Genomic DNA, 26,755 nt, shown 5'->3' with positions numbered 1-26,755 from the left:
TTTATTTATATTATATTTTATTAAAGAAACATGTGAACAAAATAAATAACACATGACAAAAAGTAAAAGAAACATATTTAACTGAACTAAAAATAAGCAAGTATATATGCAGATAGACAAATATACCCCAAGCCCATATACACACATACAATACAATCACAGACTAAACCTACAAATCAAGAAAACAGGACCGAGAACAAACACAGACACACACAAGTAAAAGAAAGAGGCTAAGAATCTAATAAGGAAATAAAATAGACACAGAGAAGCAAACATTGAAAAACAACAGAAACTAACAGGACTAAGACCATGAAGAGACAATGACCAAGATAAACTCTGAAAATGACAGACAAAACTAAAAATGACTTATATATTAACTAAGAAAATGAGGGACACCTGTGAGGTTCAGTCACATGACTCAGAAAGAGGGTGTGGCAAGAGATCAGAGGAGACACATGAATTGTCTATGCATAAATAACAATACAAATCACACCAGGAGAGAAAGCTCAGGACAGAGACAAATGCTGCATCCGAAATCACTTACTTGAACAGTATGCATTGAATTGGATCCAGTGTGCACTGTTCTTTCAGTGTGTGAGTGTGCAGTATCCACACAAACCTTGGATGCACTACATCTACCATCATACCAATGTCCTTTGACCTATGAAATCACGCTACCAACAGTCCCACTAGTCACTAAAAGCGAAACTTTGTGAAATGTATCGGTGTTCTTTCCCACATGGATTCTGACTCACACTGAGACGGCATCATGCAGTAGCTTGGAGAAGACGCACTATGAGGAATTTATTTATTCTTACGTTAAAACAACAAGCAAAATGGGTTTGTTGTTTTCTGCAGAGTTATTCATAATGTTATTTAATGTTATGCAAAATCATAATTTTTCATACTTCCATAATTGTAAAAATCTGGCTGCCCTCTCCACCATTTTTCTTCCTAAGATCTGCAGCTCCAGTGGAATCATGCACTCTCAGAAAAACAGGTACGGTAGCGGTACAATGTTGGTCACTAATGTACAAACTCTGTAAATGCACGTTTTAAAAGTACAGCAGTGTTTAAAATCCAGTTTTGTTTCTTAAAGGTACATTGCATTCTCTCCTCTTCAGAAGGAGAGATACATGTTTGTAATCTTTCAGTACAGAACTATAAAAAACATAATTAAAGTCCTGGCGTATGAAATCAACACAATTTAAAAATCTATAATTATAAAAATATAAGGTACAATTATGTTCCCTAATTAAATGTATTAATATGTACCCTTGAGGGTATCACCACATAGACAGCAGAAGGTACCAACCACAGTGACAGGGATAGGACAGTGTGCTGGGGTTGCAGACTTAAAAATGTATCCAGATGAAATATGTCATCCGGGGACTTTTCATGTACTGCTTGACGAATACTACGTATACAGACACCCTAGTCATGCAAAACCCTTTATATAAAATTATCACTGTTTTCTGTTCTATATGGGTAAAAAACTAATTGTCTTATTCTGGTATGTTAGGCTTTCTCTCTCTCTCTCTCTCTCTCTCTCTGATGACAGAGCAAAGATATCTGGATTTTTTTAAACAACGGTGAGAACACCAAACTTTGAAAAACACGAACTGAGGTAAGTATATTGCTCCATTCCTGCTCCATGATTATTTTTATTTATTTATTTTTTTGTTTTGTGTTAAGTTCTGTTCTTCTAACAGTGACTATTTCTTATAGAGTCCTATAGCTAATGATTAGAAACCCATCACCGGAGCAGCTCAGAACTCATATCATGCACTGATTGCAAAACAAATTAGTTCTAATTTCCGAAAACTTTGATTCCGAACTTTGGAAGAGTGAAGTGTTTCTTTGAGTGCACGGCAGGAGAGTGGCGAGCTTTTGCATCAGTGCCATGTTTTTAAAGTTAATTTCCTCAGATCTACATATGTTTATTTCCTGGGAAAAAAAAAACAGCCTCATGGTGCGTGAGGTTTAGAGGAGCACGCTGCAGGAAAGTGAAAGAGAAATCACGAGCTGTCTAATTTTAAGCGTGAAATCAGAGGCTCTGTGCCTGCGGTGATCTGCAGGCTTCACAGAGCCCTGAAGAATTTCAACATTCCAGCTGTCTAATTAGCATTGCTCAGATTTGCCAAAGCTAACTAGATGGCATAGCAAACATGCATATATATATATATATATATATATATATATATATATATTTGTGGTGCGAGGGGGTGTGGGGTCCCCTGGGTAAAGTGTTTACCAGAGCCTTTATGTGGAATCTATTTCGCATATCTTTAATACATTAGACATTAGCGGAAGTATTAGACTTATTCAGTGGGCGGAGTATCTAAAATCAGTTCTCGAGGAAAATAATGACTAAGGCCCCGTCCACATGGATCTGTATATTTTTCAGAAACAGTGATTTTCCTCTCTTTGTTTTTGAAAATATTTTCAGTCCAGGCGAATATAAAAACGGCTGCATTATCAAGCCAGTCCAGTAGGGGGCTATAGTACCTCTTAAAGACAAGCATCAACACACCAGCACGCATGAAATGAACACAGTGGTTTAATTCTAAATCAACCAGTCCTCCATCTGTAGTGCACTATGCAAGTCAATACATTTCTGAATCTATATCTTAATAGTGCATATTTTACTTTTTTAATTTTCCAAGCGTGTGCAAAAGTCTCAGTCCACAGTGACCAAATATGCCATTTTCCTGTGGACAGGAGGCCAAAATGCAGTCCAAAACCTTTAAAAATAACAGATTCATATGGACTGGGCCTTAGGTAAACGTACCTTCCCAAAAAAAGGATACATAGTTGCTTTGATATGGAGCACTGAGTAGCACCCCCTTGTGGAACACATCCTAAATGTAAGCTAGTGCTTGAGGGACAAGCCGATTCCAAGACGTTCTTTGCATCTAAACAGCTTGAGGACAAAGATGAAAGTTGCAGCTTACGAAAATGCTTTAGAGTTTCTTTAGAGCCTTTTGTGATCAGGGGATAATCTCAGAACATCCACCTCCTCTATCAGCACCAAAACTGATGTGTGAATGTATCTGTTCTCTTTGTCACAGAAAGGAAAAAATATATTTAAAGGAACAGTCTTCAATTTGGGTTCACAAGTTCTTAATCTGTTTCTGTGATTTACAAATCATTCACTGGCTTTCTTTCAATTGTGATCATGATTCCTTCATGTATTCCCACAGTTTACAAGTCATTAAATCACATGTCACAAATCATTCACTTATTTGCTTTAAAATCAAGTGTAAGGTTCATTTTCATAGTGAGCACAATTTCTTAATTCATTCCCACAATAAACAAACCATGTTCTTGTTTTAATGTGAATGAGAACATGCCTTTACTGTCATTGCACTGCAATAAAATTTGAAAACAGTAAACTGAAACAGTAAACACACACACACACACACAAACAACCAATCATATATATATATATATATATATATATATATATATATATATATATATATGTGTGTGTGTGTGAGAGTATTGGAGGCACTGCAGAGACATCCATTCATTCCGTGGGGACTTACATTTAACTTTGTCATAAGTGCTAATAGCTTCACACTAATCCTAACCCCAACCTTAAAACATGTCTTTACTTCAAAATGCAATGATTTACACTGAGGGCTCTAGCTAGTGTCCCCACAAGGAATACAATTCCCTACAATGTTAGTGTACACATGTCCCCACAGTGTGATGTATACTTCTGGCACACACACACAGCTGCAGTGGTGGACAGCCATCCCAGCTTTCAAAATATACATAGCTCAGTTTCCACTCTGCTGAGCCCTGACTTTTAGGACTGAGTAAAAATTTAATCGTTTTATTATTAATCTCTGAGCACAATTAATACAATTTTAAATCACCATCCAAAGGTATTTTATTTTCCAACTTCAGTAAATGTACTGTAGCAAGTTTCTTGACATGATTAAGGCTTAGGCTTTAAATATTAGCAGTGCTCAGCTAATTAAATAAGCAACACAGCTATTATCATGCTAATATCACTTCAGATAGGGAGCATTAGAGTGGCTTAATGCTCTTGACTTCTTCAGTTAGATATAAATAAAGAAATAAATGATTAAATGCTACAGCGCTTTGTTCTACACATGTCCACGGCCAAGTGTAATCCTCTTAGATCTGGCGGACCAAAAAAAGGCCGAGCTCGTGTGAATCCCTGGAGCCGAGGGTCTGCTAAAGTATTATTGAACTTCACAAGCTCACATTAGATTAAAGCCAGCAAAGCGGCCTCGTCCCAATTAGCCACTTCAGCACCCTATCTTTTCTACTGATGCCCGGAACATGCTACTGATTCTCCCAGGTCAAAGGGTCGAATTACAAGCTCAAACCAATTTCAACCCATGAATACTGACCCATGGGGCCAGATTTGTCTTCTGGCTTTTTCACTCAAAATCTACAGTATATGCTTTTAAAAGGATCACAGCCACTATATCTAGTCTATTATTGCTCAATTTCAGATTGTTGTATGAACATTATATAATTTTCAACTAAATCCCAGACAAATCCACTTGTTTAAAGTGATGTTTGACTGCAGAGAATGAATTATTTGTTTTACAATAAGTTAAAAGATTCTTCTGTCCTTATGCTCCAGTGTCTTTATTTCTGTCACTGTCTCTGCTTCTAAATATATAAATGTATATGAAATGAAGCAAGGGGCGCCACGGCGGTGCAGCAGTTAGTGTCACAGTCGCACAGCTCCAGGGACCTGGAGGTTGTGGGTTTGAGTGGCGCTCCGGGTGACAATCTGTGAGGAGTGTGGTGTGTTCTCTCTGTGTCTGCGTGGGTTTCCTCCAGGTGACTGTCTGTGAGGAGTGTGGTGTGTTCTCCCTGTATCTGCGTTGGTAGGTGGATTGGAGACTCAAAAGTGTCCGTCGGTGTGAGTGAGTGAGTGTGTGTGTGTTGCCCTGTGAAGGACTGGCGCCCCCTCCAGGGTGTATTCCTGCCTTGAGTCTAATGATTCCAGGTAGGCTCTGGACCCACCGTTACCCTGAACTTTAATAAATGTAATATATTTAATATAAATGTAAATTTAATATATTACAAGTTTTTGACATTTTAAGCATTCTGTATATGTGTTTGGTTTCTATTTACACTAATAAACTGCTGTGTTCAACATTGTTTTCACTGATGCTATGGAAATTGCCTGTCACAATGCATTCTGGGTAAGTTCTGCTTCTGAAGTGGACATCAGTGTTGACTCGTTTCCTTGACCCTCCGAGGGCAACCTACCACACGTCACTTCAGTACATATAGAAACGGACCAGCCCTTAAGATTGGTGTCTTGTATTCCCACAACGGAAATTGGCGAGCTGAGGTGGTTGAGGGTAAAGTAAAAACCCAAAAAAGAACTGGAACACAGGGTTTGTGTAAGACATTCCTGCAGCTCCAGACTTTTGGAGCTTAGATTAAGGATTATGGTTATTGTTAGGAACAGGGTTAAAACTGATTTTTCAAGCTGGGTGGCCATCAGGAGGTCACAAATTCATCTACAAATAACAAACTATATTTCTTGAATGTTTATAGTGAGAATAGTCTTTTAAGCAAACATATGAATTCAGTGAGATCAGTCTGTTTACTCCTGTTCTGTTCTGCCTTATTCTCCTCTGTTGTTACGCTCTCTTTCACCCGATGTGCCTGCGTGTTTATTTAAATCCTGCATATTTTCTGTTTCTTTGTTCAGCATTTGCTCATGTATACCCTGTCTCTATTGTGTTTCCCTGCTGCTTTTCCTCACTTTGTTTTGTCCTAATTATTGTTTTATTAGTCTCTTTGTTAGCCTTTGGCTTTGTGAACTGGTAATATTCCAACATCAGTCTCATATTGAGAAATATTAAAGACTATGTTTTAAGAAGCAGGTGTTTTTACCACCATAAAGTAGCAAAAAAAAAAAAAAAAATAAAAAATAATAATAATAATAATAAAAAATATATATTAAGAAGAATTATTTAATATTAAAAAATAATCTTTTAAGGGAATGACTGATTGCACTTTTAAAACTAATACAATTTTCTAGAAAATAAAAAAGTTGAATAATCTTGTAATACTCTCACAAGAATCTCCTAATGAGAAATATTAGACACACAGACAAGGTTTAAGATGATTACAGCATAGGGAGACACTACTCAGACACATCAGCCTTTTAAGGTTTTTATTAAGTTACAAGTTTATAAAATTCCACACGTATGCACCAAACAGATTGTATTTTGTTCCTCCACATGCACAGTATACAAGACAAAAACGCTTGCTTTCCAATATGAAAATGGCAATGCTGTCTGCAAGTCATCTCACAGAGATTATGCATCGAATACATCAGTATTAAAACTCACGGCCAGGTCTTGTTAAAAAAAAGAAAAGAAAAAAAAGAAAAAAAAAGAAGAAATAAAATAATAATTATAAATAAATAAAATAAAACAAACAAACAAACAAAAAACACATTGTTAGGTTTTCTAGTCTGGCCCAATTGAAAAATATACTCACTATTTACATCTGGAAAAAAAGAGAAAACACATCAATCACTGCTGAAGGTTACTGATATTAAACCTAGCTGTGTTTAGAGAACACAGTTGTTTAAAGGTTCAGCAGAACGTCCAGTTTAGTTAAGACAATCCAGGGACGTATGTTTACCAAACACCAAAATAAGAGAGAATATGAACCCTCTGATGTGTCCTGATACTTATTCTGTATCGATGATGTTGGTTTACAGAATTTGAGAGCCATGTCACACAAAAGTAATATGTAAGACACCATATTTCCAAACATTCCATAGACACCCAAAAGAATTCAGGTGCACAGCTTGCATAATCACCACTGAAAAGCATGTAACAGATAGGATCAGCTGAACATGAGTCTAAGGTTATCACGCTCAATGCCAAGTGTTGGCCAGAGGGGTACAGAGACTCCAGCACTGGGCTGTGGAAAAGTGGACGTGGAAGTTAAATGAGGGATAGTTCTTCAGCATCTTTGGGATGAGTTGGAGTGATGTTTGTGATCCAGAACTAATCGTCCAACATCAGTACCTCACTAATTCTCTTGTGTGGGCCATCAAATCCTCACAGCAGTGCAAATCCAACACATACTGCCATGCAAAATAGGCTGTTACTGCAGCAACTAGGGATCAACCTCCCAGTTAATGCCCTCCATTTTAGAGGAAGTGTCCACAAACCTTTGGACAAGGCAGGTGTCCATTTAGTTACTGTAACTTTAAGTGAAATATGTTGGAAAATACATGGTACACATATGTAAAAGATAAATGCCAGTTTTCAGAAAAGTATGTCAATAAAGCTGTCTCCTAATTATTAACAACCTTCACATTCAATGTAAACAAATAAGAAAACTGCCAGAAAGAAAACAAACGTGTGCCTATTTCCAATTCTTTGTCTAATAAATCATAGAAAGACTCATATTCATACTTCACCGTCGCATGCATAATGTGTCCAGACAGCCTTTTACTCTGCAAATGGAGTGCCATCATTCACTTAAATGAACACATTAGCATCGAGGCCAGCCTTTCTCCAGCTTTTCTTCAAGGGCCCTCACCACCTGAGACAGTTTTCTTCTGAACTAAAGCCTAGCCGAGATTTCTGAGGGGCAGGAGGGTTGCAAGGACGTCCACCACTGTCCAGGAGCTCTGGCATCAGTCAATCAACAGCCTGCATTGTGACAGCCTCAATAATAGGGCACAGAAAATCAATATCTCATTGACTGGGCCGCTGCAGCCTAATCAAGGAGCTCCAGACACCCAGCAGAGTGAGAAAGAGAGGGAGGGGAGGGAGCGGTCAGATCACAGCTCTTTCTGACCGAGCACTGCTCACATGCTCTCGGCCACTGAGACAAGGTCTGAGTCACCTTGCATCTTCTCTTTGTGCTCGCTCGGGACATTTTAAAAAACACACCATATGGCAATGAACCGGGAACCAGCAAAGCGTGACAAGGCTCAAAGGCATGGGTCTTTAAAGAATGACCAGTACGTTCTTGATTCAGATTCAACACATATAGCTTGTTTTTAACCCCTCAGTGTCACTGCTGAAGGACTAGAGGACGACCGACACACACTGTGCAGCGACAGATGATCCTCTGACTTTATATCTACAAGGTGGACCAACAAGGTAGGAGTGTCTAACAGGGTGGACAGTGAGCTAACACAGTGTTTAAAAACTCCAGCTGCCACTGCTGTGTCTGATCCACTGGTGCCAGAACAACACACGTTCAGAGAACGAGAATGATCCGCCAGCCAAATCATACCTGCTCTGTGGTGGTCCTGAGTCCTCATTTCAGGGAACATTTTGGACATATCTCTAGAAATGTCTACTTTCTCATTTTACCCAACGTAGGTGTTCACTTCTCTCTCAGAATGATCATCCAGTAGGGATCGGACCGACTCGGCTGGTCTCCTTCCACAGTAAACACACCTACAACGTATACAGCACTCTTTAGGCTCTTATCTTGTTCCTGCCACCTCAGATAACCTTGTATCATGAAGCAAATCAAGGTGTAGACTTTATTTGCTCCATCTCTGGCTTTGTGAGGCTTTCAGCTTCCTGTCAAATGCCTTAAAAGGTGCTATAAAATTTTAAGCATGAAGCCAATCTCCCGTGCATTTGAAGTGCTCCACGTCTTGCCACTTAGTCAGCTCCAATCTCTGTGAGTTTATTCACCGGTTTACGGTGTACGCAGCTGACAAGAACCTGCTGATGTTTCCCACTCCTGCGAGAAGGCACTAGTTATATTCAAAGCTTTTATACAGTGCTGAGTTTAACAGCTCTGTGTGTGTGTGTGTGTGTGTGTGTGTGTTAACCCGCCTCTAAGTAGCCTTAGAACGGGTGCTTCCAGAAGCAAAAACATACACTGTTTAAAAGACAGGTGCTGTACAGGAACATATTTCTCCACTTAATGTCCAGCAACAGACCGGTTTCAGTCGCAGTGAGACTTCACATGAGTCTTGTATTCATAAAATATTATAATTATATTCAACGTAATTTGCTGCAGTGACAGTTGCCATTCTTCTAGAAAAGTTTTGCCTTATAAACATTGCTGTGAGGATTTGATGGCAGCCATAAACACATTGGTGCAGTCAGGTACAGGATCAGAAATGTCAGTCCACATTTTCATTGTTCCACAACCCAGTGCTTGGGGGCTTTATACCCTTGTAGCCTCTGTTTGGCACTAATTATAAGCCTGCACATGTGCCGCTGCTTCAGTTGCTCAAATCAGAAGAAGAAGCTAGATATTTTAGACAAGTAGTGTTCAGATTATAAATGTATTGTGAACACAGGACTCCCCAAAGGTCACTTCTCTGAGGGGAAATGTATGCATTTTTATGTTTTCACAGCCTGATTTTTATTTTAAAAGAGAAAAACAGAAGAAGCCTGGAATCAAGGAGATGAAAAAACAAAACCTCCAGCAAATTAAAGTACTGTGATAAAGGATTATGGGACAATTCTGTTCCCGACTCAAAGCTACTGAAGCTTTTCGATACTGTCTAACAAATTCAGGCCATACACACAAAGAAAAGGAGCAGCACTGATATTTTTATAACATGAGTATGTTGTACACACAGTCACAAAATACTCTTAGAAGTGTCTGGTCTGTTGTTATTTCGTGATCGCAATGAGAGCCCTGTCCACTGGTAGCACTGTTTCACTAAATCCAAGATTTGCATGTGACCAAGCAACAAATCAAGTTGAGTGTTTCTTTACGCATATGAGTTACGATTCAGGATGCAACAAATTGCAATAACAGGTTCGGACACCTCCTCAGACCAATCACAGACACGCACGTTCACCCTCAACAGACAAACCTGGGGAACCATGAGCAAACGGTCACCTTCTAGTGTGAACTGAACTTTAGACTAGGTTTAGGGTTAGTGTTAAGGTTTGCGTTAGAGACATGTTTATGGATAATTTCACGTTTAAGGTTAGGGTTAAACGCAATTTATGCTTCTGTATAGACATGAGCCTTACGCTGTTCCCTGATGCACACCTCTCCATAAATGTAACTACATGTCGCAGCAACACAGGCCACGACAAATATGATTGGTTCGCAGATGCAGGATCAGGTTGAATTGAGGAAGTCCAGAAATATGAACTCATCTTCTCCCGAATACAGAGACTGAAGACAGAAGTAAATTCATGATGAGAGATTTCCTCAGACTCTGAGAACAAATTAGTTTTATATTCTCATAAAAATTCTCATTACAGTAACATGCTTCCATAATATATGGAAGATATTTGAGATTCAGCCCTAGTGTTGGTTGTGGCGGTGTAAATGCAGGGCGATGCAGACACCCACACAGAAGAAAACACTCACAATGGTGTAGGGCACTGGCGCAGGCTACGCCATAAACCCTGCATTGATTCAACGCAGAAGCATAAATCTGCTGTTAGGGTTATATTAAAGTTATATTAGGATTGGTTTTGAGTTTAGGGTTAGGTTTAGACTTAGGTTAGGAGCTGAGTTTTCACACTTGGTATGTGACACAATGTATGTATGGAGATGCTGTTTTGGTCAAACATGTCCTAATTCACCTTGAGACCAGGTCAAACATTGAGGACAGAAGCCCCGTGACGTCCTGTTACCTTGATTTCTGAGAGTGGGATGAGGGGGATGAGTCCCAAACCAGCTCTGCCCATTTACCACAGCGAGTGCAGCACACATCCTCTGGACACGCAAACCTTTAATTGTGCAGAATGCTGCACACTCAAGTCATTCATGATTTAACGAGAGCGAGGAAGGGAACAAAACACTATACCCCATCAAAGGGACCCAGAAGTGATTTCTCTTGCTCTGGAGCTGACAGTTTTGTTAGAGGCCTAATAGCGATCCACTCTGGAGTAATGGGAATGTGGGGGGAAGTCAGATAAAAGAGACAGAGCGAAGGTAATGGCACTGGTTTCTTAGCTGCTGTTGGGAGAAGCCCACTTACCAGGCTCTAGAACCTTCTACTCTAGTTCCTTGTCTTAAAGACAGGGAATAGGAACGTGTTTAAAGTGGAAAACTTCAATCGCCAGTGCTTCTGCATGGTACGGCAGATAAGTTAGAGCTGGAGACTCTAGATCAGGAGTAAAATGATGAGTTGGGAGCTCACTCAGAGTTTGTACATACGAATTGGTGTCACTTAAATATAGATTTGTGTTGTTTTTCTCTTTGATTTCTATAGTCTTACCCACTAAAAAGCCCACATTTCTAGCTCAACAGAACAAATCCACCGACGTGGATATTATAAATGTATAAGCTTCAAGCTTTTCAAAAGGAATCTCAACACAGAAGGAGCGAGAGAGTGAGAGAGAGCCTGAAAGATGGAGAGATAGGAATGTAAAAAAAAATGGATCTGATCACACTCAGCAGTAGTAAACAGGTCCCTACACTTGACCCTGAAGTCTGGGAACTGAACTGATTTAGAGGCTGTCCTTATGTCTATTTTTTATCCACTTTGGTATGCAAATGGGTTTAAGGCATTGATTGTTTTGGAGGACCAAATGCAAAGCAAAAAGGAACTTAATATGTGCACTCTCGCACTTCACAAGAAGCTGAAACTGAAAAAGAGGGAAGTAGGAATAGTCTGGTATGGGGTAGTAAATGAAAACCATCTTCTTGATGATCATTTGGTTATTTTTCCAGTCACAGCTTTTCCTTCTTGATGAGTCCTCTTGTATTTGATATTCCATTATTCCCAGGTATGACAGACACGATACAGGGCTGATCTCATCAAACCAAAACGAGATAGGAGAAACAGGGACATGGTCTGGGAATCTATACACTGCCTGTCAACAATACTGGAAAACCCAACATCTTTAGTACATTCTGCACCAGCACCTCCCTGATAGCAACATTGTTCTCACCCTAGTTTGGCCCACATCCACCATTTTCATTACCCCATATCCAACATGGACTGACAACACTTGGGTGGACAACCCCTGCTTGCCATGGAGGCCATAAACTTCAGTTCACTGTTTGGGGCACTTTCATCTTACATCCAGTTTGCCACGGCCAGTACAGCCATGTCTTTGCCAGATGAGTGCAAGATGTGTGCCGTGACGTGGGCCAAATAAGCATTTTTAAAATGTGGGACACTTTAGGTTCTGATGAAGTTTGCCAGGACCGACAGTGGGCCAGCACTGCAGCATCTCTGCCAGACGTGGCCCACATCTGCATGCTATTAGGACAGTGATGGTGCTTCCTTGGGAATAAAGCCAAGGCCTTTGTGTGAGATGTAAGCGCTCATCATTACTCCAATTTCTGAAACTCTTTTATGGCCACAGAGTTTCAGTATGTGCTTTTTAAAAAAGAGTAATAATATTCATCATTAAAAAAAAAACATACTAACAAACTTGCTGTTCATACCGAGGAAGACACTCTGATGAAGCTGAGAGCTGAAGCATAAATATATCTAAAGGACAAGCGCATAGCAGATTAATGGAAATAAAGCAAACAATTAAACCTAAGAGGTGCAGCAATCTAAGTCATAAGGCTATCACCAGCCATCCATGAATAGGAGTGCATGAGTAGGGCATAATGGCCATGCCTCTCTCTCATCACTCAGCATGAGACTAGCCAATGCAGAGGGACTTAATTACATAACAAAGTTGAGCAGTTGGTGTTCTCCTGCAAGCGTGTTGAGCTATCCAATGGTGTTGCAGTTTGTAAAGAAATTGTGGCTCCTAGCTTCATAGCGTTGTCTTATTGGGAGAGTCCTAACTAGTGGGGGGTGGTAATGAGTAAATTGGGGTTAACAAAAATTAAAATAAAATTCAAATTTAAATTTCCAAACAAAGTATGCCCACATTTTCACCAGGCAGTGCTTGTATGTATGAGAGAGAGAGAAAGAGAAAGAGAAAGAGAGAGAGAGAGAGAGAGAGAGAGAGAGAGAGAGAGAGAGAGAGAGAGAGAGAGAGAGAGAAGCCTGAGGCCGAGAGTCATCAGGAAGCAGTAAGGGCCACCAGTGCAGTAAAGATAACAGGAGACAGAGCGAGAGAGCCCGGTCTCTCCACTCCAGAGCCTCGCGCACCCATGCCTGAAAAAAAACAGACAAAAACAAAGCTTTTAGAGCCAGGACCTAAAAGCCTGGAGGAGAGAAAACAAAAACAACAGTACAACACAGAAACAACAGGACAAATAAGGAGCATTTACACAGTTTCTGAAAACACATTAAGAAAAGAATGAAGAATAAAGAGAAAGAAAGGGAAAGTAAAAAAAGCTCTGGCGAAGCTACTCTCTCTACGTCTACATTATTAACTACCTTCAACAGGGAGGACCATTAAAAGAACCCAGTCACGATGAGAATGGGAAGAGTCAGGAGAGAAAGAGAGAGGGAGAGAGAGAGAGAGAGAGAGAGAGAGAGAGAGAGAGAGAGAGAGAGAGAGAGAGATGGGTGAGTTGGAAATTAAAAGAGGGAAAAAATTGGAAGGGTAAGGAAAGATTGTTTCAGTTTCTTTCTGTTTAAAGTAGGGACAGTGCAAAGAGACAGAGAAAGAGAGAGAGAGAGAGAGAAGGAGAGAGAGAGAGAGAGAGAGAGAGAGAGAGAGATCGGGAAGAAGAGTGCTTCAGTTTCAGCTTGTTTAAAGTAGGTGCATTGGAGAAAGAGAGAGAAAGAGAGAGAGTGTGTGTGAGAGAGTGAGAGAGAAAGAGAGAGAGAGATGGTTCCGCTGTTTTATATGCCGCTTTGCTCGGCAGTCAACAAGGAATAATAAGCGGCTGACAGAGATGGATAGCGGTGAAAACGTGCATTTCTAAAAAGGTCGGATGCTCCGGCGCGGCTCGAGAAAAGGGGGAAGAGAAAAAAGAGAAGTCTATTATACACGGATGGAGGGAACGTGGCCAGGCCAAAATAAACGCGCTTGCCGGATGATTGAATCGCCATCAGAAGCCTATGAATGGTGGCAGAAACGGGGAATAAAAAGAAGGGGAAATGTGGGGGTGGAGGTGGGGGGGCAGGAGGAAGAGCTCACTGAGCTGGTGGATGTGGATGGGTGGGGTGGGGTGAGGGGAGCACTCACTGTGCTAGTGCATGTGGATGGGTGGGGTGGGGTGAGGGGAGCACTCACTGTGCTAGTGCATGTGGATGGGTGTAATGGTGGGTATAGGGTGAGGTGAGGGGAGTGCTCACTGTGCTAGTGCATGTGGATGGGTGGGGTGGGGTGAGGGGAGAGCTCACTGTGCTAGTGGATGTGAATGGGTGGGGTGGGGTAAGGGGAGCACTCACTGTGCTAGTGCATGTGGATGGGTGTAATGGTGGGTATAGGGTGAGGTGAGGGGAGTGCTCACTATGCTAGTGGATGTGGATGGGTGGGGTGGGGTGAGGGGAGAGCTCACTGTGCTAGTGGATGTGGATGGGTGGGGTGGGGTGAGGGGAGAGCTCACTGTGCTAGTGGATGTGGATGGGTGGGGTGGGGTGAGGGGAGTGCTCACTGTGCTAGTGGATGTGGATGGGTGGGGTGGGGTAAGGGGAGCACTCACTGTGCTAGTGCATGTGGATGGGTGTAATGGTGGGTGTAGGGTGAGGTGAGGGGAGTGCTCACTATGCTAGTGGATGTGGATGGGTGGGGTGGGGTGGGGTGAGGGGAGCGCTCACTGTGCTAGTGGATGTGGATGGGTGGGGTGGGGTGGGGTGAGGGGAGCGCTCACTGTGCTAGTGGATGTGGATGGGTGTAATGGTGGGTATAGGGTGGGGTGAGGGGAGCGCTCACTGTGCTAGTGGATGTGGATGGGTGTAATGGTGGGTATAAAGAAAAGCTCACTGAATTGGTGGATGTGGATGGGTGGGGTGAGGTCGGGTGAGGGGAGAGCTCACTGTGCTGCTGGATGTGGATGCACCCAACCAGGTGGGGGTATAAGGGAGCACTCACTGAGTTGGTGGATATGGATGGGTTCACTGCCTTCTCCCAGTCCTCCTTCACTCAGGCTCTTGATCTGAATGACATAGTTGTCGTTGGGAGAGAGGGTCAGCTCCACGGTGGTCTTGTTGGTGGTGATGGTGTACATGTCATTGTTGTGGTGTCGTCTGTACAGCACCTGGAGGGCAAATGTTATAATGCAGCACTGGAAGATTTATTGCAGACATGGGCAAATATAGCACACTGGAACCCACCAACACACACACAGTGAAACAAGACCATTTATTCAGTTTTGTTGGCTTCTAAACTTTAGAAGTGCCCCTCCCCTTTGTCTGAGTCTGTCCAATCACTGAGGTTAAACGCAGCAAAAAAACACAACAAACACAGAGAAAAAGAGAACAGAGCAGAAAGAGAACTGAGCAAAACTGGCTAAAAACCAGAGCTTCTGCTCCTCGCTCCTCAGTGCTGTGCGCTCAGGGTCGGGGTGAAGGAACAAGGAACAGATGCTGAAAGCAGCCATTCTAAACAGGGATGTTTAGACCGGGGGAGAATAAGTCCCCTTTATGCCAAGCTTAACAGAAAACAAGGACACTTACGACATATCCAGTGACCTCAGACTCTGTGTCCAGAGCAATGACCGGATCCCACTGCAGTGTGAGCTGAGAACCAATCAGACTCCACTCCACGTTCTGAGGGGGCTGCCCTGGCGCTGTGAAAAGAGGCAAGTTTATTTATATAGTATTTTTATACACTGCAGACATTCAAAGTGCTTTACAAATGAGAAAATTCAAAGATAATTCAAAATAAAGTTTAATAGTACGTAGGAGAACAGAAATAAAACATCAGTGGACACAGGACGCTCTAGATGTAATATTTTTGGTCAGTGGATTATTCTCAGTCCAGCAGTAACACTGCGGGGTTTTAAAACTCCAGCAGCACTGCTGTGTCTGATCCACTCGTACTACCACCATCACGTCAGTGTCACTGCAGTGAATGAAAATGCATACTGCTTTTTTATGGTCAGAGGAGCTAATAAAGTGGACAGAGTGCAGAAACAAGGAGGTGGCTTTAATGTTATGACTGCTCTGTGTATAATAATATGTTATTGGTTGTCTCTGTGGAAAACTGGGGCCCAATGAAACAGCCTTATGGACCAACTCTGGAAGTCCATCATTTTAGCCAGCTCTAAGGGTCTAAGGGTTACGTGTTACTGTGTTGATTTTCACAATTAAGACTCAGTTACAGTGTAAACACTTCTTGGAATTGTCCAGATCCAGCTCTGACCACTCCTCACAGGATACTCACGTGGTTTCTTGGTAGTCGCATTAATGGGCAGAGATTGCGGGCCTGTCCCAGCAGTGTTGAAAGCACACACAGCTAGAAAATATAGAGTGTTGCCCTCCAGGCCGCTAACGTTGGCAGCTGTGGAGTTTCCACTGATTCTCACTCGACCCACGGTGTCCGGCTTTGTGTCGTCTACCCAGTAAACCACCTGGACAAACAGGGACAGGGACAGGACATGACCATTTGGGTTTTCCTCCCAATACACACCAGGTAACTCCTAAGGTAATGCACATTAATGTGTGTGTGTGTGTGTGTGTGTGTGTGTATCATGAATATATCACATTGCGTGAACCAAAACCTGTTTACAACTCATATTGTGGGGACATGTCTTCCTTGTGGGTGCAGCTAGTTTAAGGTAAGTGTTAAGTTTAGAGTAAATCTAGCCTCTGTAACAGACACTGGGAACACAAGTAGGTGATTGCATTCTGATTGAGTCTCTGCATATCTGTGTATACACTCTTCTGTGTATCATTTTGTACTGGCTCTGGTACTGGTCTGACGTGAATCAAAACTGCCCCTTCTACAAATCAAGCCAAAACAGCAGACTTGTGCAGTCCTTTTGAGTGTCAGTCAAATTTCTGGCAATTCTTGGCAACGTTAGGTGAAGAAAGGTACTAGACACTCCCTAAAGAATGTAGTAATGTGAGACTAGGCTTAAGCTAGTAGTACTTATGAAAAACGTTAATGGAAAAACTCACACAAAATGTATGGTTGTTATAATGTCCCCACATTTCACAGATACAAGATTGTGTGTGTGTGTGTTTTCTCTCCCACAAACAGGTTAAATGAAATTAAAATACTTATTTTCTAATTTTAATAATAAGAATTATAAAATACAATTATTAATTAATAATATATTATGGCATGTTTATCTCAGTGGAGGGGTGGGGTTAGAGAGGGGTTGAACATATTCTCATATGCAAAAAGGGGCACTGCAGAAAGAAAATAAATTGGAAACAATTGACCTCTGTTTAATTTTTTTCCTGACTACAATTAATCTACTTATTCTTATTCTGACATGTTACTATTTCAGGAAATGCCAAAGTCAAAGCCACAGAATAAAACTTTGTAATCTGTAGACCACCAGAGACAGTCCTGAAATAGGTCTTCACTCTGTTTTTGATGTATGCTGTTCATTGGTTTCTGGGCCTAATGGATGTTAAAGTATCTGGGCGTATTGAAGTGAATCAATAGCAGAACAGCTCAGTTCACATGGCACCATTCTAATTACATTAAATCACCTCAACACCGCCAATAATCAACTGAATTATCATTGACACCATTTCCTGCAGCGTGTGGCTGATTGAACACGTTATCGTACATCGACGGATGCTGAGACTGTGGTTTCCTGGAGAAACGTGGCCTAATTGATTTTCCCAAGGATATGAAATTTCACTTAACACTTAGCTAAGAAATCTTCTTTAAAAGGAAATGAAATAATCAATTATTAACCCTCGGGTGGGGCATAATATCAGTGTTTGGGTATTATGTGTCAGAAGAGTTAAGTCAATGAATAATTAGACAATAATGAGATTGGCCCAAGGGACTTCACTCCTAAATTATTACCTTACTTCTTTATTCACTGGGGCTTTTTTGGGGATGTTATGAGACTATATATGTAACATGCCGCGAGTGCGGTATTTAATCATGATCTAATGGCTCTTCTGCTTACTCCCTGAGCTGCTATGATCAATATCGCAGACATCTAAGTGTTCCTTTACGGTACATTACATGTTTGTCGTTGTGAGACAGTGAGAAGAATGTGAGAAAACACTGTGACACAGTCGTCACTAGGGAGAAAGTCTGGAGGAAAAGAATTTCATTAAACAGTGTCAGTATCTAAGCTTCTGAACGTGAAATGTCCAAGAGTAGTCATTCTGGTAACACTTCCTAGGAATCCTTTATAAGCATTTATATAAATAAGGTGTCATATGGAATATCTAATACTTAATGATGCCTGTATGGTTGTGTTTAATGGTGTGCTAATAAGATTAAAGCATTTTCTGTATAACATGTAATTATAGTTTAAATGTGAACCATTTTTCTGTGCTTGGTCATTTTATGGTAACTGTTTTGCAGTTTTAAAAATTAAAACAATTTAGTCAACTAAATTTTGCCTAAATATGAATTAGTTTAAAAAAGTTAGGTGAGAAGAATTTATTGGTTACTGCATTCATTCCATCAGGAAAAAAAGAGAGGATAATACTGTATCCAAAATATGTTTGAGTTTTAAAGATAGTGATCTCAACGTTAGCGATCATGAATTTTATTCCATTTTTAAGGATAATAATGGTGAATTGTGAGAATTGCTTGATTACGAATGGTGTCAAATGCAAAAAGAACTTTTTAAACAAATTGGAGTAACTAAACAAACTCTTTCCAATAATTTCTACAAAATGGGGACATTTCAAAAAGAAGGAAAGTGGGTGCCACATGAATTGAGGCAGAAGAATAAGTATGACCCTGTTGTGAAGTGTTTGAATCTGTACGATAAAACAACAGGGACAGTCTATTCTGTGGAAATAACTTGGCTGGTGAAAAGTGGATTTATTACGACAATCCCAAATGAAAACTCATGGGGGAGATCCTGGGGACGTGAATGGGAAATGAAGGGTGTGCTGTATTTTTAACTTTTAAAACTGGGTGTAATGTTTAAGCACTACAAATCATAGCTGTTGCGAATGAACCACAAAATCAGTCGCTAAGTTGGAGCAGGAAACGTTACTGACGCCTGTTGTGAAGTTCTGGACCCATTGTATGGTCCAGACATAACCCCTTCCCACTATCATTAATTGCTCTGATTGATGTAAAGAGCTGTGTCTGATGTTCACTTTTGAAGAAGTGCAAAAAAAATGGTTGACTTCACAGTGTTAAAAGACAAAACTTTCCTCACTGCAAGAATTCGTAAATTGCCTGAAGGATGACTTAAGGTGGTACACAACAACTGAGAGTCGTTTCACGATTAAACATTTAATTTTCAAAACACTTTATAACTTATTTGTGCACTTCATAAACTTTACATCACTTTACATAGACTTCACAGGACATGATTGTATGACTTTCTAATGTCCAATTTTGTACTGCATTAAAACGTATTGCCATTTGGACACTGAATAACAAGGTGCTACAACAAGATTAATTAGCAATGCTCTGTGGATATACAAAATATACTGTGTGCTCTGACTATGAATTTATATGCTCTTGCTTGTATGTCTCACGCATGTAAATGTAACTTTTGTATGTTCATATATGACAGAAAAAATAGTGATATTCACAACAATTCTATGCTACCTGCTGGTAGTTACTAGTTTTACTGGTGGTAGTATAGACTGGTAGTTATTTTACAGTAACTAAGTTCTCCTCCACTAGTGGCACTCTTTCACTAAATCCACAGAAACTGTTAAGAACCTGAAGAAGAATCAAAGAAACAGTGCAGTAAACTGTTGTGGTAATTGTTATGGTTAGGGTTATGATTATGGTTAGGGTCAGCACAAGGGTTAGGGCTGATTTGCTTTGTAATCATCAGAAAGTCATGTGTACATCCATGGAATGTAAACTATTATTCATAAACATTGTGTGAATCCTGGGAATGGTCCTTCAGCTGAATATGTACGTATATATTCACATTGAAATCAGGATTAATATATGCCACATAGAGCTAAATAAATGCAATCAATCTTTATCTGGATTTATCTGAGCTGTTAGCACTGTAAGTGGACAACATAAAAAAAAAATCATACTAAATCTGAGGATTTCTGAACCTCTCCCACGTTTCCTTTAGTTTAATCCTGCATTATCTGGACCCTAGTTCCTGCTTGTTCCAAGCCTACCACACTGGCTCTTCTTCAAGTACTTGTTCTCAGTTTCCTCACCCAGGTCAGTATTTCTGTGGTAATTCTTGTGGATCTTTTTCTTTTCTGGAAAAGTTGCAGCGTAGGAGAAATGCACTGGAAACATGGAACTTTAGTTCAGAAGCTGCCAGACATCTCTTTTATCACTGAACACTTTGGTCTTTACAGGCTCCTTATTAAAAGCAAACTTCTTAAAGCTCAAAGAGGAACAACTTTAGCCCAAACTCACTCGTCTGAACTGATTAGGTAACATTTACTATGAACCCTATACTCAGAAAGGCTGTATTAATGTTTTATAAGGCATTATGACATACAGAAGCCCTTAAAATGCCTGGCATAATGCCTGCTTAGTAGCAGTCTTTCATAACACCCCACTTTAATGATATTATAATGCATTATGAAACCTGTTATTAAGACGGCAAAAAATATTTTGAATATGTTTTTAAACAGGGTATATATATATCATATAAAATATTGTTCATTCATTTATGAAATATTATAAACGCAGGGATTATAGAAAAATTGCTAGGGAGTTTCTGTATTTTATTATTCATTTTACATTTTTTTAATATATATTTTAAAATAATATTATCCAAGAAAGCTTTTAAACTAAGATAATTCAAACTGAATATCTCCAATTCACTCAAAATGTGAAAAATCTTGGATATATAATAGATTTAAATAATTTCCCAGTCCTAAAAATATCCAAATGTTAAAACTCTGGTTTTCAAACACACATAACTGACAATATTCACAATTCTAAATCACATTTTACAGATAGATGGGTGTTTACTGTAAGGGTTTAATGTACAGTTTCCCTAACCGTGAAGTCTGTTCTGTCTGTCACCCAGCAGAACTCACCAAACAACAGCAAACATATCCATACCTTTCTACGCCCAGTTTGTCACCCCAAAAGCACCTTATATTCTCTCCAGCTTAAATGGCTGTTGCCATGGCGATGTGGGCAATTTTTCTTTTTTTTTTGTGCTTTTTGCCATGGGGCAGGGGTGACAGAGAAGAAAAGAGTGCCTGGGCAAGAAAACACTCTCTTTTGCCTCTTTAAAAGCCTAGCCTGGAGCATTTTCATCTCCCTGCTAAAAGCCAGGGACGTTTAAAAACCAGCGATAGAAGACAAACGATGCCATTTCGGTGAATTTTTCAAGGTCATGTGGAGAGCTAGGTCTGTGTGGATGACAGAGAACTGGTTAAAACCAGAGAGGGAGAGAGAGAGAGGGAAGGAAGACAGGAGCTAGTTTAGATCTGGATGCTGCCACTTCAATTCATAGCCAAAGAAGAAAAAGCACAAGTGCTGCACTCCTTTTCAGCACGTTGCTCTGTCAGGCTTTGTTTTCATTCCCACTACATTTCAGTGGGGTGTAAAACCAACCATCAGCCTCTGTCAGAGATTAATTCTAATTTAATGAGTGAGATTTCATTAAAAAAATACAATTCCAATATGGACACTGTGAAACAAGGAAATCACTCATATTTCTGGGTTAAAATGAGCCAGATTTTAGTTAGAAGTAGGATTAAGGCTGATTCTTACTGCTGGGTATGCATCAGGAATTAATATTTGAACTATATCTGGTTCACATTATATGAATCATGGGGAATGTCGGTATGTGTGAACCCTGAGGGCACCCTGACATTGGTGGACAGGTTCATAGCCACCGAGCATGCTGGGAGCTCCTTCATGTGCTCCACAGCCCCTCCCACACACTATGCCGCCACATTGTGAAATATTTCACATCATAGTATTGAACACTGATAAAATATTCCTATGTATATTCTATCACTACACAGCTGAATGTGTCATACCTGGCAGATAATTATTCTTAGTTTCATCATGATTTGGAGAAAGTAAAATTATTATGGTGATATGAGCTGCAAATATAATAAAATATTTTCACTGGATAAAATATAAAGCCCTAAAAAGGTCTTACAGACTGAAGTAAAACAACTGTTTCTGAAGTTTAAACAAATGTAAAGTTAATTTTTGTTCACTTGGTGAAATTGGATTGGTTTCTTCAAAGAACTGTTTGGGTTGGATAAAAATAATTAAACCTTTGGTAACTACATGAGCTATGAGCAGCCATTCATAACTGTATTCTGGGGTTGTTTTGGGGATTTAATATTGTTGTGTTGGAGGTGTTGTGTGGACTTGGTGTGTAGCGAGATGTTGTGTTGTATCAGGGTTCACTGTTCAGAAAAAGTCTTTGGATGTGTGGTTCCCCTGCATTTCTCTACACGGCAATCCCAAATTGCTGCTTGTTCACTTGCTCCTTTCCATGTAGTGCCCTTGTAAGGGCACTTCAATAAATGCTGCTTGTGCAGTAGTGACTTGTAAAGTCTTGTTTCCTGCTCCTGGTGGCGTATACACAGTTATATATATAGAAACAGTATATAGATCAGAATTAAGATGTTTTTACTTAACCCATAAGAGCCCAAATTCAGTTCACCATTAAGCCAAATGAAGGGAAAACAGACCAATGAAACAAGATGGAACATATATTTTTTTTTCACATCACAACAATCATTTTGTGAAATGTGTTTGAATGTTTTGTTCCTGAAATGGGATCAAAGCAGGTTGTATGTGACATAGAAAAGGTTACTAAAAGTTGTAACACGCCCTTTAAATACAAAAATATACTTTGAAAGGAATACTTTCTATGGTCTCAATGTCCTAACGAAGCACACCATCATTCTGTAAACGAGGACACATGAACACAAATTCACAACCTGTCATGTTCCAGGACATTTAGTAAATGTCACTTAGGGACATCATGATTTAAAGTGAAGGAAAAAACTGTGTAGAAACACAAATGTCACCAGGGGCTCTTTTGAGCTACTAAGACATAATTTTTTTGCAGTGTACCATTAAGAGTCCTTGGGCTAAAGTCCTACAGTTTGCCAACATGTATAACAGAATTAAAACTAAGTCAATCTGTATCAAGGCCACAAATATAATCTTAAAAAACTTCAAGTCAAGCTCTGTTCTGATTGCTTAAGAGTCATACCTCATATCCAAGGACCCTCTCAGGGCTGGAGTGGACAGGGTCCCAGTGGACCTGGATGTCGGATGCGGACAGGCTCCTGGCCGTCACTCTCTCTGTCGCTACGCTCGGCACTGAGGAGGTGGGAGAGAGAGAGAGAGAGAGAGAGAGAGAGAGAGAGAGAGAGAGAGAGAGAGAGGGAGAGAGAAAGAGAGGCTCTGGATCTTTTAATTCAGCAACTTCACAGGCACAAAAAGGCAGAAGTGGATTAAGGGCTGAGAATAAGAGCCCTCTCCTCACCTGAGAGAAACCCCTCTACTTCATTTTAATGGGATCTGTGACTGGCAGGGAGGAGGACAATCTGCTGGGCAAATTCAATTAACACTGTAGCTCTCAGATAGGCCCGTAAGTGTCCAGCAGGATTTGCTGTAATCTATTGCAGTAATAACTAATATCGGGTTGACATTGACGGTGCAGGTGCTAGTGTGTGTGTGTGTGTGTGTGTGTGTGTGCATGTGTGTTGAGTAGAGAGGGTGGATATGAGGGGTTTCCGCTGTCTGAATCAACTTATTTCATCATTACTATTCAAGGTCAGTTCTGTGTGTAAGGCATAGTGAATAATGTGTGTGTTTGTGTGTGTGTGTGTGTGTGCACATTTGTGTATGGAAGAAGTGCCAGACCTTGAAGTATTTGTCTGAAGCTGACAGGACCCGACTGCTCACATCAAGTATCCACGTCATTGTCCGAATCTGTGTCAGGCATTGTTTTTTTTCCCCCTCAAATAATTTAGTCTTCAGTTCATTCATTCATTCATTCATTCATTCATTCATTCAATGTCTGTAAGGGCTTATCCAGTACAGTGTTGTGGAGGGTCCTGAGCTTACTCTGAATCACTGGGTGCATGGCGGGAACACACCCTGGAGGGGGCACTAGTCCTTTGCAGGTCGACACACACTCTCACATTCACTCACACACTCGCACCTATGGACACAGTAGCTCATCCACCAATGTGTGATTTTGGACCATGGGAGGAAACCGTAGCACCCAGAGGAAACCCAAGGGGGAGAACACACCAAATACTCATCCGGAGTGGGGCTCGAACCCAAAACACAGTGTGTGTGCATCTGTATGATCTGTGTGTGTAAATGAATAAGTGGGTTACATTGTCAACAGATGTGAGTGCGTAAGTGATTGGGTGAGTGTGTAAAATTGGCCAAAGGTGTATGTGTGTGACTGGGTGAGAGAGTGATTTCCTGTGATGGATTGGGTTTCTGTCTGTGTTTTGGTCCTTCCTTGTGGCTAATAACCAAATGTTACAGAGCATGAATTAATAAATCTTGTATTAATATTGATTTAAAATAAATTATTTTGATATTCATAGTATTGGCAAAAGTATTTGCTCATCTGCCTTCACACGTATATAAATTGAGTGACATCCCGTTCTTAATTCATAGGTTTAAAAAAAAAAAATTGGTAGCCCACCCTTTGCAGCTATAACAGCTCTATTCATATCTTCTAGTAAGGCTTTTTCACAAGGTTTAACTGTGTTTATGAGAATTTTTGACCATTCTTCCAAAAGTGCTTTTATATGGTCAGACACTGATGTTGGACGAGAAAGTCTGGCTCACAGTCAATAATTCATCCCAAAGTTGTTGAGGACAGGACTCTTCCACACCACACCTTGCTTTGTGCACTGGTGCACAGTCATGTTGAAACAGTAATGGGCCATCCCCAAACTGTTTCAACAAAGCTGGGAGCATGCAATTGTCCACAATATCTTGGTATGCCGAAGCATTAACAGTTCTTTTCACTGGAACTAAAAGAAAAAAATACTGGTAAAATTCATACAAGTAATTTCACTTGTGTAAAAAAAATGCACAACTTATTTTCACCCAGGTTATCAACAAAAACGTAATTTTATCAGGGGGTAATTCCCCAAGGATTTTAAAATTAGCCAAATAACTTTGGTTGGAAAGATATCCACTGTGGAAAATCAGCCCAGGAGTGTCTAAAGCTGGGGTGTGTACATGATGCAGGCAGATGCTAACCTTCTTCTGCTGAGAACACAGTGGCGATGGAGCTGAAGGGCCCCTCTCCTCGTTTGTTAAATGCTCCCACTTTGACTTCGAAGGGAGAGAATGGTGGGAGTGTGTCGTTGTGGAACACGTATCTGGCAACGCTGGGGGCAGAGATGACCGCTCGGGTCCAGGTGACGGAGCCCACAGGCCTGAAGGCGATGATGTAGCCGAATCCCTCTCCGTTTTGCAGCTCCTCAGGGACGGGCTGAGAGCGGAACACAAAACTATAGTGATATTAAAACACATCGAGACCAGCACACCCCTCGCCCCACACTGAAACACAACACTCGCTCACATTACATTACACACCACTTTTACCATACTTGTTTTTCATTCATTCATTATCTGTAACCGCTTATCCAATTCAGGGTCGCGGTGGGTCCATAGCCTACCTGGAATCATTGGGCGCAAGGCGGGAATACACCCTGGAGGGGGCGCCAGTCCTTCATAGGGCAACACAGACACACACACATTCACACACATTCACTCACACACTCACACCTACGGACACTTTTGAGTCGCCAATCCACCTGCAACGTGTGTTTTTGGACTGTGGGAGGAAACCGGAGCACCCGGAGGAAACCCACGCGGACACGGGGAGAACACACCAACTCCTCACAGACAGTCACCCAGAGCGGGAATCGAGGCCCCTGGAGCTGTGTGACTACAACACTACCTGCTGCGCCACCATGCCGCCCATACTTGTTTTTCATTCATTCATTTTCTGTAACTGCTTCATTCTGATCAGGGTTCCTGTGTGTCTGGATCCTACCCAGAATCAATGAGTGCAAGATGGGTACACACAAAGATAGGGTGCAAGACAGGAGTACGTCACAGGGTATCACACACTCACCATGTCACTTATACACTTACACACGCCTGTCGACAATTTCAAACATTCACTCACAAAGTCACACCTTTGGACAGTTTCACACCAGTCACTCACTCACACTTGTTGACAGTTTCATACCCTCATCCAGTCACGTGTTCATGATTGTGTACAATTTCACACATTCACTCAGTCACTCACACCTGTGGACAATTTCACACACTCACCCAGTCGCTCACACCTGTGGACAATTTCACACACTCACCCAGTCACTCACACCTGTGGAATATTTCACACACTCACTCAGTCACTCACACCTGTGGACAGTTTCACACACTCACCCAGTCGCTCACACCTGTGGACAATTTCACACACTCACCCAGTCGCTCACACCTGTGGACAATTTCACACACTCACCCAGTCGCTCACACCTGTGGACAATTTCACACACTCACCCAGTCGCTCACACCTGTGGACAATTTCAAACACTCACCCAGTCGCTCACACCTGTGGACAATTTCTCACACTCACCCAGTCACTCACACCTGTGATATATTTCACACACTCACTCCGTCACTCACACCTGTGGACAATTTCACACACTCACCCAGTCGCTCACACCTGTGGACAATTTCACACACTCACCCAGTCACTCACATCTGTGGACAATTTATCACACTCACTCAGTCACTCACACCTGTGGACAATTTCACACACTCACCCAGTGGCTCACATCTGTGGACAATTTCACACGCTCACCCAGTCGCTCACACCTGTGGACAATTTCACACACTCA

At 41.0% G+C, this 26,755-nt stretch overlaps 1 protein-coding gene across 1 annotated transcript in view; it reads right to left on the bottom strand.

The window, feature by feature from the left end:
* Nucleotides 1–6,197: 6,197 nt before the first annotated feature.
* The window catches only part of cntn3b (contactin 3b), a 122,851-nt gene continuing 102,293 nt past the window's right edge, over nucleotides 6,198–26,755 (bottom strand). The window contains exons 18-23 of the mRNA XM_066663425.1: nucleotides 25,101–25,335; nucleotides 23,077–23,186; nucleotides 16,170–16,356; nucleotides 15,461–15,573; nucleotides 14,877–15,042; nucleotides 6,198–13,045 (exon numbers count right to left, since the gene is read on the bottom strand). Coding sequence (XP_066519522.1) covers nucleotides 12,951–13,045; nucleotides 14,877–15,042; nucleotides 15,461–15,573; nucleotides 16,170–16,356; nucleotides 23,077–23,186; nucleotides 25,101–25,335 — 906 coding nt within the window. The 3' untranslated portion in view covers nucleotides 6,198–12,950. The remainder of the gene's footprint in view (nucleotides 13,046–14,876; nucleotides 15,043–15,460; nucleotides 15,574–16,169; nucleotides 16,357–23,076; nucleotides 23,187–25,100; nucleotides 25,336–26,755) is intronic.

This window comes from Hoplias malabaricus, chromosome 3 (genome assembly GCF_029633855.1).
Source record: "Hoplias malabaricus isolate fHopMal1 chromosome 3, fHopMal1.hap1, whole genome shotgun sequence".
NCBI lineage: Eukaryota > Metazoa > Chordata > Actinopteri > Characiformes > Erythrinidae > Hoplias > Hoplias malabaricus.
This window is presented reverse-complemented; position numbering and strand designations above follow the sequence as displayed.